Consider the following 12,502-nt stretch of genomic DNA (forward strand, 5'->3'; position numbering starts at 1 on the left):
GTTAGCCATCTTCTAAAATTTCAGTCACCCAGGATGAGTGTGTATCATGGAGGTAACTATGGTAACTATGTGTGGAAAGTGGGAGCACAGTCTGTCAATCATAGCTAATTGACTGTTCTCCTTACCACTCCCAGACAGTTTGGGCGAAATTTTATAGCGGGAAACTTAGTTCTAAATGAATTTAAATGACGGAATAATAATTTTAAAAAATTTAAGTAACCACATGTGTTTTGTTGTTGCCTAAAGACAACTGGCAAGTGTCACATTCAACCACCATGCTACTCCTTTAAACAAATTTCCACACTCATGTCCTGGTTTGAAATGTACCTTTACTCCCACTCTCAGTTTGAGCACGGTCATGACTATGCACCCTTCAGCCCTACACACTACACACTTACTCACCCTTCTGCCCTACACACTACACACTTACCCTCTCCCACAGTGCACCCTTCTGCCCTACACACTACACACTAACCCACCCTTCTGCCCTACACACTACACACTTACCCTCTCCCACAGTGCACCCTTCTGCCCTACACACTACACACTAACCCACCCTTCTGCCCAACACACTACACACTTACCCTCTCCCACAGTGACAGTGAAGGGGCTCTTGGAGATTTGTCCACCGGCGAAGGTGATATAGATGGTGTGCGCCCCCTCCTGGACAGGTTTGTAAGTGCAGCGGTAGCTGCTGTTGCCCTTGTCCTCAATGACACACTCCACCGTGTCCTTCTTCCCACTGGGGTCCATGATCACCACCTCCACCTCCCCCACACCAGCTCCTGCAGAGAGACCCCCAATCACATGCTTTACCAACACTAACCCACCAATCACACACTCTCCCAACACTAACCCAACAATCACACACTCTCCCAACACTAACCCACCAGTCACACACTCTCCCAACAATCACACACTCTGCCAACACTAACCCACCAATACCACAGTTCCTGAAGTGTAGACATGAGCAGACTGCCCTACCTGCAGTGTAGACGGCCCTACCTGCAGTGTAGACGGCCCTACCTGCAGTGTAGACGGCCCTACCTGCGGTGTAGATGGCCCTACCTGCGGTGTAGACTGTCCTACCTGCGGTGTAGATGGCCCTACCTGCAGTGTAGACTGTCCTACCTGCAGTGTAGACTGCCCTACCTGCAGTGTAGACGGCCCTACCTGCAGTGTAGACTGTCCTACCTGCAGTGTAGACTGTCCTACCTGCGGTGTAGACTGCCCTACCTGCGGTGTAGACTGCCCTACCTGCGGTGTAGACGTCGAAGTAGGTGCTCTTGTTGGCGATGTTTCCGGCAGGCTCGAGGCCCGGGCCCTGGGCAGTAGCCTTGCTGGAGTCTCCCTGCGCCATGCCCACATCCACCTCGAACGGGCTCTTAGAGATGTGCAGGCCGGCGAACAGCACGGTCACCTGGGGGACGCAATCACAGGCTCTGTTATACATGGCCAAGCATCGCCATTGGACGTCCCCCGTCCAATGCTTCTATTGCCTCCTACACAGCAACGTAAATCACCTTCACTCACTCACTCGTACGCACGCACGCACAGATAATATCCAAGTCATTGAGAAATGTATACAGGTAAAGCACAAAGCTAAGACAGAGATAACAGTAGGCTAACATGCTAGCATCATCCACTAACGAAGTAAATAGTATCCAATCATGCATAGAGCCTGTATAAACGCTCGACAGAAGACAACCTCATTTACTGTGAGAGGGGGCTGAGCATGAGGGGGCTCGGGAGAGGGATCTCGTGAGCAATAGGGTCCAAGGTTTGGCCTTTTTTAATATATTTTTTTATTAAATATTGTGAAATGATTCAGAACACAAAATGCTCTATCATTCTCCAGACACCCAGTAGACTCTACACCATAACAAGAGCTCAGCGTTAACTAGTGAGCCTTGTGGTTACTTCAGAAGGACAGTGTACCCAATGAAGTCCCAATTACCATTTATGGGACAGGACTGAGGGAGGGAGTTCTCCATTCAACGTTTTCAGTACTAGAAAATGATCAGAACGCATCCGTGTCCGGCTACACGACATCTGATCACTCCTCCTCAGAGCAGAAACTCTCATTCCCAGCGACGGGCAACGGAAGAGAAATTAATCAGATTTACACGAGTCATCGCTCCAAAGCTGGCTCACAACATTCCCAGACGAGCGGTAACACTGTGCCATGAAAGCGCTAATAAGCTGTGTCGCTACGCGCTGCTTCTACCTTGTGCTGTCCAGTGACCTTGGGGACGTAGAACACAGAGTATGTGCGGTTCTTGTCATTGTTGGCAGTGACTTTAGCCTGAAACATGAAACAAAAGGTGGTTAGATACGCTGGCCCTGAAGGGCAAGACAAATCAACAAACCAGAAAACACGAAATTTCACAAAAAGGAAAGGGTAGGTTCCGTCTGATTGGACGGAATCGTCTATCCGTAGCCCAAATCCTGACTGTCATGTGACTGTCATGTGACTATGTGTGCAACACTGCTAGGCTCTCACCTCCTCCCTGTGCCCGGCCGGATCCTCCACGTACACCAGCACCTCCCCCAGCCCAGCACTGATGGTCTCCACAGTGAACACAGCCTTCTTCATCACCACGTTACCTGTGGGCTCAATACCTGAGAGAGAGAGAGAGAGAGAGAGAGAGAAAGATCACACACGTATACACACACACACACAATACCATCACACACAGACACAGCCACAGAGACAGGCACAGCCACAGAGACAGGCACAGCCACATCCAGACAGCCACAGCCACAGCCACAGAGACAGAGACAGAGACAGCCACATCCAGACAGCCACAGCCACATCCAGACAGCCACAGCCACAGAGACAGGCACAGCCACACCCAGACAGCCACAGCCACAGCCACAGCCACAGCCACAGAGACAGGCACAGAGACAGGCACAGCCACACAGACAGCCACAGAGACAGGCACAGCCACATCCAGACAGCCACAGCCACAGCCACACAGACAGCCACACAGACAGGCACAGCCACAGACAGGCCCACACACAGACACTCACCTGGCCCATAGGCACGGGCCTTCTTGGGGTTGAGTTTGGGGCGCAGGGGGGCTCCGGGCTTCAGCTTGGCCTTGGGGAACTGGGACAGGTACGTCATGACCGAGTGCTCGTCCACATTGGGATCCACAATCTCCTCAGGAGTGATGACCTGCAGAGACAGAGCGGATCAGGGTGAGCATGTTAACCCCAACGCAGGGTTATCCCATTAACCCTAACACATGGAGAGCAGATTAGGGTTAGCACGTTAACCCCAACGCAGGGTTATCCCATTAACCCCAACGCAGGGTTATCCCATTAACCCTAACACATGGAGAGCAGATTAGGGTTAGCACATTAACCCTAACTCTAATGCACCCACAGAATGCCATTACCTTCTTAGAGCACACACAACACTACATATTACCCGTGTACCCATATTTCGTGAATAACCCACCAATTCCGCATGTGTTGAGCGTTTCATAAATCACCAGATTCAGCTGGCAATAAATTAATACAATTATAAATCCCAACACCCACATCCAATGGTGTCACCAGCAATGATGATGGGGCTAGTTAGTGTAAGCATTACAAACTCACGCTTGTGCCCATTTTAGAGATGGCATAACACGATTGACCATATTCACACAGTGGCTGTGTTGTTACACACACTCAGGGTGGGTAACTCCACCCAGAGCTTCAGAAGAAACATTGAAAACACTCACTGTCATAAAAGAAAGGGCAGTAGTTAAGGAACATTGAGAGAGAAGCAGTGGATTATTGGCACCGTTTATGATGCAATGTAAATTGTCAAATGCATTGTTAATGACAGCGGTTTTATTATGGCCCTCCCTCAGAAACTTCCCTCTAAAAAACCTGCAGAGATTTTCCTCAAAGTGACTGAGGGGGAGGTTCATTTAACCTGATGTAGGAGGCCTGATAGGATGGCTGTATACAACTGATGGAGATAGAGACAGTTATCTGGGTGGACCTTCAAAGGCTGACCCCCTGGTCAGGACCAAGATAAATACAAAGACGGGACAGATCACTCCAGGGCAGGCACCCTGTGGGGTGGGTCTTTATAACCCCACAGGGCATTGAGTGTGTGTGTGTGTGTGTGTGTGTGTGTGTGTGTGTGTGTGTGTGTGTGTGTGTGTGTGTGTGTGTGCGTCTGACCATAGGGGTTGGGTTAGCTTCAGCAGAATCCTGAAGAGGTCCCACTGTGGCACACATTACAGCATGCAATTCCTCACCATGAAAAACATTATATATCTATGGGCACCATGTTGTAAATCCTGGTTCAGAACATCAGCCTGCTCTCCATCAAGGCATCAGCACCAATCCCTGAAAACTGCTACAGGCATGTATAATGCCTACTGTATGTCAAAAAATATGATTCAAACCTGTGTATTGCCAATTTTGCATATTGAAGTTAGAGGCAATATACTTATTTTGCACTTTCCTAAGGCATGATTTATTTCCAACATGTCAAATGCATCCTCTTGTATCAGTCTTTCAATAGCTTGCGCACAAACTGTTAGTACATGGCATACAATTTTTAAACTAGTGTGATTAATTGATAGATCCTGCAATAGTGTATATTGTAGAGTATCGCAGAGTATCGTGTATATTGCAGTCCCCAAGCTAAAGTAGCCTAGCATATGTGCAAATATGGAATCTAAAGGTTCAAATATGCGAAAATGATTGCATGTACATACTGCCACAAATATAACTAGCACATACAGTAAGTGGCACTTAATTTAACTGATGAGAATATCTGGTCAGCGAACAATAGAAGCATATAACCTCTAACTTCTAAAATGACGAATGGAGCCAGACAGACAGACGTGCGAGACGCAAAAGGCGCTTAGGGGCGGTTTTTATTCCTCTAAAAGGCACAGTTAGCAGAACTGGCGCTTGCTGCAGGAAAACCACAAGCAACTGGCAGTCTGGCAGACACACTACCCACTGTACCACACGCACCAGGTCTGCCCGGCTTCCTGTGCCATTCGACAGAAACCCCCGCCAGCACACCCTGCACCTGCTGCTCTCCGGCAGTCCGTAAACACGAAATGCTTCATCTCCTCACTGGACCCACGATCCTCAGTGGGCGTGCCTCTGTGGGGATTTCTCCAATTGGGGGAATGGCTTGGGGTGTGGAGGTGGGCGCGGTGTGGAGGGGGGGAATGGCTTGGGGTGTGGAGGTGGGCGTGGTGGTGGGCGCGGTGTGGAGGGGGGAATGGCTTGGGGTGTGGAGGTGGGCGCGGTGTGGAGGGGGGAATGGCTTGGGGTGTGGAGGTGGGCGCGGTGTGGAGGGGGGAATGGCTTGGGGTGTGGAGGTGGGCGCGGTGTGGAGGGGGGGAATGGCTTGGGGTGTGGAGGTGGGCGTGGTGGTGGTGGTGGGGGGGGGGGGGGGGTGTACCTGTGGGATCCCCAGCCAATCGTCAGCCTGCTGCATCGCCTCTCGGGCGTTCTCCACCGGCTTGCTCCCATCCCAGGAGTCCCAGTCAGGGCACAGGCCTGGGGAGGGAACAGAAGTGAGCTCAAATACCCCCAACACCTCCACAATCAAACACCAACACAAACACCACACCCCCACACTTTATTACACAGACCATTACAGACACGGGGGGTGACTTCTTTTATGTCAGCTCCTTATCTCTCCCTTTGGAAGGACAAAGTATATACACTCAACAGCATCATTTATCATTCCACTATCTTTCAGGACAGATACCAGACCATGGGGCCCATCCACACACTGGAACAGAGCCTCAACAGATACCAGACCATGGGGCATATCCACACACTGGAACAGAGCCTTAACAGATACCAGACCATGGGGCATATCCACACACTGGAACAGAGCCTTAACAGGGGACAGCCCCCTTTAGCCACACCCACTCAGAGGCCCTAGCCCCGCCCCTCTCACCGGGAGCACAGCTGTCCACCAGGGCGCCCAGGGCCTGGCCGGTCTGCCAGTCGCGGCTGAAGTTGGTGATGGGGAGCTCGGGGAGCTTGTTCTGGATCCAGCCCAGGAGCCTCTGCTTGGGCGTCTTCTTGGTGGCCTCGGCCTCCTCCTCCTCGTCCCACATGGGCATGGAGATGGAGTAGTGCAGGATCAGTGTCCATATCAGGCCCAGGATCAGCTTCAGGTTCCCGTCCACAATGGCCTTGGAGTCTGAGGGACAAAAGACAACAGGCTTCAGAAGAGAATATACTTCAGTGAACCCCGTGGGGTAATTTGTCCTCAGCATTTTACAAAACTGCCAGGCACTAAACACACAAAACCCCTGGTTCCCAACCTCATTCCTGGAGATCAGCATGCTGTAATTTTTCATTTCAACCCCAACTGAGGAACCCTCTGAGATGCTGAAGGAATCATACGGTAAGAAGTAGGCCCAGGCTGGAGTGGCATCGCTATAATCTGGCTGCAAGCCAGAAACAGCCGGTGGACAGTGAACCATAGATGGAGTCATTTATAAACCCATGGTGTGTGTAAATTGGGAAATTTGGAGCACCAAATGGTGCATAAAGACTGCCTACACAGGGGTCTGTGAACTCAGAAGCACAGAATCGTCTGGTGAAGTCGCACTCAGACATGCAAACTCACATTAAATATATCCAAGTGCAAGTCAAGAGGATTTCAGTGCCAGTGGAACGCAGTGAGACAAGTCAAAAACACTGCTATTAAAGCCAGTGGAAGGGACGTGAGCATTTTAATGCAACAGAAATGACTCAGTTTCCATCGATTAAAAATAAACTAAAGGCTATCAAAATGAGACCAAGGGGGCATTTCTTAACACCATTCAAAAACACAACATCTGGGGGAGCATTTCAACAAAGGCCAGAATAAATAGTATACAAAAGCAAATGCTTGCAGGACTATTGGTTAAGTTAAACAAATGAAAGGCAATAGTAACAATTCGAAACATAGGATCCCAGTTCTTTACATTTTCCACATTGCTTTCATAGTTTCAGAGTTTGGGACGGCTTCGGTTCCCGATGGGCTTGTATCTCAGGTTCTCCAGCGATAGCCGGTTTATCGTTCTGCATTTACACAGGTGGAGAACGGCTCACCAACAAACTGATAAAAGCTCCCTCCCTGGGTGTGAAGAGAACGAAGGCCTCGTGCACTCACACTCATATACTCACACATATACATATACTCACACACGCACACGCACACACATATACACACGCATATACTCTCACACACACACACACACACACACACACACACACACACACACACACACACACACACACACACACACACACATATACTCACAAGGCACACACATATACTCACAAGGCACACACATATACTCACACACGCGCACACATATACTCACACTCGCACACACATATACTCACACTCGCACACACATATACTCACACTCGCACACACATATACTCACACTCGCACACACATATACTCACACACTCACACACATATACTCACACACGCACACACATATACTCACACACGCACACACATATACTCACACACGCACACACATATACTCACACACGCACACACATATACTCACACACGCACACACATATACTCACACACGCACACACATATACTCACACTCGCACACACATATACTCACACTCACACACACACACACGATGGAAAGGAAGAAATGAATCATCACAGCCAGCGTGGCACGCGATTCAGATCTGCAGGGACCACACGTGCCACTGGCTGAGGTTAGAATGGCACACAGCTCAAGGGTTACTGCTGAAACAGTCACAATAATTATTCTCTTTTTGTTTGAATTTGAATTGAATTTCTGCATCGTTGCTCAATTTGTGAGATTAAAATCTTTATTTGATGTAAATCAGACGATTAGATCTCATTAATCTCTAGGTCACCTGACTAAACCTAATCCTGTAACGATGGCACCCTGCCCTGCCATGTGGTATCCCTGGTAACAGGAGAACTCTGTGCACCAGTCGCACACTTTCTGAAGTACAGAGGGAGGAGGAACAAACAAATACAAAATGGAGGAACTGGTGCGTGTGGGGTAGGGATGCACACGGCTATTTGAATAACCGAATATCCAAAAGGGGTCAGTATTCGGTTGCATCCAATATTTTATTTTTTGTTATATTTCCAACAAGCTGAAAGTCTTTTCAGCATTTCCATACTAAGTTGACATTTTTCTGTGGCATCTGATTATGGTCAGTTGCATCCTGTTTGCTTTAATAATCCTTGGGATGCGTCTAAAACTTTGATCTTGCCTGATACAACTGAGCCAAGCAAGAGGACTAGGAGGAGAGGTTTTCACTTTCTGAGAGTACTCCATGGTCTCCAATACACCAGACAAGCTCACTAAAGAGGAGAAAAGGATTTAAAACACACACCACACCACACACACTTATAGGGTAGGAAGATGAATCCCAAGAAAGGGTGATCCGACAGTAGGCAACTCGCAGTTCTAACTTGAAGTCAATTGTCAGCCACAAAAACTCCTTAATCTCCAAGGCAACAGGGAACATGAACTGCAAGTCAGTGGGCATGGGCTCTCACCCCCAAGAGGATGTCACTCAACACACAGATCATTAACTTGGCCTTTATAGCACACTGCTGTAACTCCACAGCCAAGGACCCCTTTACCCTGAACCCTCCGAGATGTTGGGACGTTGCCTGTACAAAGTGAGGACAGTCTTTAAGGAAGCACCAGAGGGCCCATCGCTGCCCCGGAAACATGGAACCGAAGCGGCAGGCAGAGGAAGCGAGCGCCCAGCTCTGGGAGAAAGGGGAAGCCTGATTCGGGGGATAAGCGGGAGCGGGAGCTCGCTTATCAAACGGCCCGTTAACAGGAAACACAACAGGAATTCCAGAGCGTTCCAGCTTTGCGGCCTGAGCGTTCAGTACATGTACACACACAGTCAGGCCTTTTTTGGACATAAACACATCCACTGGGCTTAACCACAGTATAAAAGCAAATTCTCCAAACATGACTGCAGCGCTGCGTAGCACTGCTCGCTCATCTGTTCCTTTAATAGACCCAGGCATGGTTCCCAGGGCCTGCTGAGCCTGACTCATCCTGAGCCCCAAGCCACCCCCTACCTGCCTTAACACAGAGAGAAACCACCCCCTAACCTGCCTTAACACAGAGAGAAACCAGCCCCTACCTGCCTTGAGACAGAGAGAAACCAGCCCCTACCTGCTATAACACGGAGAGAAACCACCCCCTACCTGCCTTAACACAGAGAGAAACCACCCCCTACCTGCCTTGAGACAGAGAGAAACCAGCCCCTACCTGCCTTGAGACAGAGAGAAACCACCCCCTACCTGCCTTAACACAGAGAGAAACCAGCCCCTACCTGCCTTAACACAGAGAGAAACCACCCCCTACCTGCCTTAACACAGAGAGAAACCAGCCCCTACCTGCCTTGAGACAGAGAGAAACCACCCCCTAACCTGCCTTAACACAGAGAGAAACCAGCCCCTACCTGCTATAACACGGAGAGAAACCACCCCCTACCTGCCTTAACACAGAGAGAAACCAGCCCCTACCTGCCTTGAGACAGAGAGAAACCAGCCCCTACCTGCCTTGAGACAGAGAGAAACCAGCCCCTACCTGCCTTGAGACAGAGAGAAACCAGCCCCTACCTGCCTTGAGACAGAGAGAAACCAGCCCCTACCTGCCTTGAGACAGAGAGAAACCAGCCCCTACCTGCCTTGAGACAGAGAGAAACCACCCCCTACCTGCCTTGAGACAGAGAGAAACCAGCCCCTACCTGCCTTGAGACAGAGAGAAACCAGCCCCTACCTGCCTTGAGACAGAGAGAAACCAGCCCCTACCTGCCACAGCTCACTGATCACTGCAGTGGTAATATGGCAATTTTGATACACAAGAACACAACACAAGCATTACAATTTTATGGAATATATACTACATACATAAAGATGTGTTTGTCTGGCTATGAAGAATTGACAAGGAAAATGTGAATTAAATTATGATCGTCTTTAAGCTACAGTGGCTGAAGACCAGAGAGAGCACTTGCATAGTGTGATATTTAACCTAATCTTATCATAAGGGTCACTGTGGGTGCAGGTCAGCACTATGACACATGAATCAACTAGTTAGCTAATCATCATCTTCATTCACATCAAGCTTGACAAGTAGAACCAGGCGCCGTGTGTCTAAAACAAAAACCCACAGTGACCCTTTTCAGGTAAGACTTTGGGGTGCAAGATCACAAATGTGTGATTAGAACGTTCCTAGCTGAGCATTCCAATGCCAGTTTCAGGATCATTGCTGGCAGTTAAAGGCAATGGAGTCTCAGAATTTAGGAAATTGAGAAAAAAAAAAAAAAAGGTTCCCTTCAAAGTGTTAAAACGCCAAACTCAGTCTCAGTGGCCCAAGGACAAAACAGGCAGCAATAAAACCCAAATCAGTTTAAAGGAGAAATTATGACCCTTCCCACAGAGCTGAACTCATCTCTACCGGTGCCAGAGGGAAGTGTTCACATTCCAGGGGCATCTTATCACAACCCCACCCCCACCCCCACACCCATTCCATGACTCAGACCCCCCCAGAGTCGGGACTAAGGGGGGTTTAGCACATCACCGATCGCGCTTCAGGCCCGGAGAAACCCCCGAGGGAGAGAGACAGAGAGAGACGCACGCACAAAGTGAAATACCCCTCCCGGAACACAAACACGAAAATGTGGATGCACATGGAAAAACTACTTAAGGTACGGCAAAAACATGTCGTTAATGTCGGTTTGTTTTTTTTAATGAAATGACAAGCCCACGGTGGCCAGTGCGGATCACTGGACCCCCGAGTGGAGGAGTACAACATGGGAAACATGGTGCTCTACAGCGCAGGGCCAACGCGCAACGCGAGAGAGAACATGTCTCACACGGACCGCCCCCGAGCTTCCCCTCCTCCCTCCCTCCAGCTGGAACATTCCCTCTGCTTTTTTAGCCTTAAAAGGGCAGAAGCAAACGTGATCTGGCAGTCTTCGCTGTTCCTCAGCACAGAGGTTTCCCGTTACAGCAGGAGGAGGAGGAGGGGGGAGGAGGGAGGAGGAGAATCTAGCTGTGGAAAAAGTGCTGTGTGGGGAAGTTTTACAGCTCAGTTCTGACAGGGGCAGATGTCCTTTACCGAGACCCAGCGAAGGGGCAGGCGGCTCCCACAATGCACCTCACTGTGGAAACCAGGCAGAACAGCCCAAACTTCCCACTCCATCACTCCCTGTTCCAGGCAGGGGAACGCGGAGGGACACAGCCAAAACTTCCCACTCCATCACTCCCTGTTCCAGTAAGCTCAGCCATGAACCAACTGTGACATTACAGTTCATTTAGCAGACACTTTTATCCAAATCAACGTACAATAAGTGCATACCGAAGGTCACTGGAATGAATATAAACACAGGTCAGATAAGGAATAATTCTATTATGCAGTAGCAGTTGTCCATAGACATGAACATCAAGGCTAGTTCAAGCAATAAACCTTTGGCTAGGTCTCAAGTCTAAGTCAGTAAATCAATTCAGTCCTATGCTACATGTGAAATAAGATTACAAGAGACATGATATAAAGAACCACAAGATCAAGATATTGAAGCAGGAAAGAAGTGCTAGAAGATTGAGATACAAGTGTGACATGAAAGTGGTAGACTGGGGGCAGCTCTGCAGAAGAGTGTAGTTCTAATGTTAGTCATGGAAGAGTCTGAGGAGATGCGTCATCACAGCACAAAGGAAAATGGGCAGTGACTGGGTGCGTCAGAGGAATGGGGTTTGTTCCACCACTTGGGAGCTAGGTTGGAGAAGCCCCGCAGTTAGAATGATTGAGAGCCATACAGACGAATGGCAGGAAGCACAAGTCACGACCACTCAGCAAAGCAGAGTGGTCATGCTGGAGTGTGGGGCAGCAGTGCACAGGCCTGTAGGGCAGCAGGGCAGCAGTGCACAGGCCTGTAGGGCAGCAGGGCAGCAGGGCAGCAGTGGGCAGGCCTGTAGGGCAGCAGTACATAGGGGCAGCCTGTAGCATAGTGGTTAAGGTAAATGACTGGGACAGGCAAGGTTGGGGGTTTGAATCCCAGCGTAGCCACAATAAGTCTAATCAACTGTATGTCGCTCTGGATAAGAGCGTCTGCCAAATGCCAATAATGTAATGTAATGTACGTTGGCTTGTAAGTCGGGAAAAAAAAGTCAGCAAAAACACCACATGCCAGACATGGGTGGTTATAGTGCTTACAAATACAAATAATTATACAATGACGGCGATATCACCCAGCCCTAGTTGTCACATAGGCGTGATATTTCAGACGTGCATCACCAAGAAAGAATTCTACAGAAGATGGAAGAATATTGAGCAGGACATGTCGGTTCATTACATTCGCTAATTTGGAACTAAAGGTAAATAATGCATTTTCATCATTAGCCTATAGATCCTTTTTTTGAATACACTGAATAATTTCTGCACAGTTTATGGTTGCTCAAATCAAGCTGATCGGGAGAGAGACAAGT

The 12,502-nt window shown here is 49.1% G+C and overlaps 1 protein-coding gene across 3 annotated transcripts in view; it reads right to left on the reverse strand.

The window, feature by feature from the left end:
• The window catches only part of LOC133109993 (filamin-A-like), a 65,690-nt gene that overhangs the window by 37,121 nt on the left and 16,067 nt on the right, over positions 1–12,502 (reverse strand). For all 3 annotated transcript variants that reach the window (XM_061219797.1, XM_061219799.1, XM_061219798.1), the window contains exons 3-9: positions 5,939–6,187; positions 5,432–5,529; positions 3,034–3,181; positions 2,504–2,622; positions 2,228–2,305; positions 1,258–1,420; positions 585–785 (exon numbers count right to left, since the gene is read on the reverse strand). In XM_061219797.1, the coding sequence (XP_061075781.1) occupies positions 585–785; positions 1,258–1,420; positions 2,228–2,305; positions 2,504–2,622; positions 3,034–3,181; positions 5,432–5,529; positions 5,939–6,187 (1,056 nt within the window). The remainder of the gene's footprint in view (positions 1–584; positions 786–1,257; positions 1,421–2,227; positions 2,306–2,503; positions 2,623–3,033; positions 3,182–5,431; positions 5,530–5,938; positions 6,188–12,502) is intronic.

The sequence above is a fragment of the Conger conger genome, chromosome 14, assembly GCF_963514075.1.
Source record: "Conger conger chromosome 14, fConCon1.1, whole genome shotgun sequence".
Taxonomy (NCBI): Eukaryota; Metazoa; Chordata; class Actinopteri; order Anguilliformes; family Congridae; genus Conger; species Conger conger.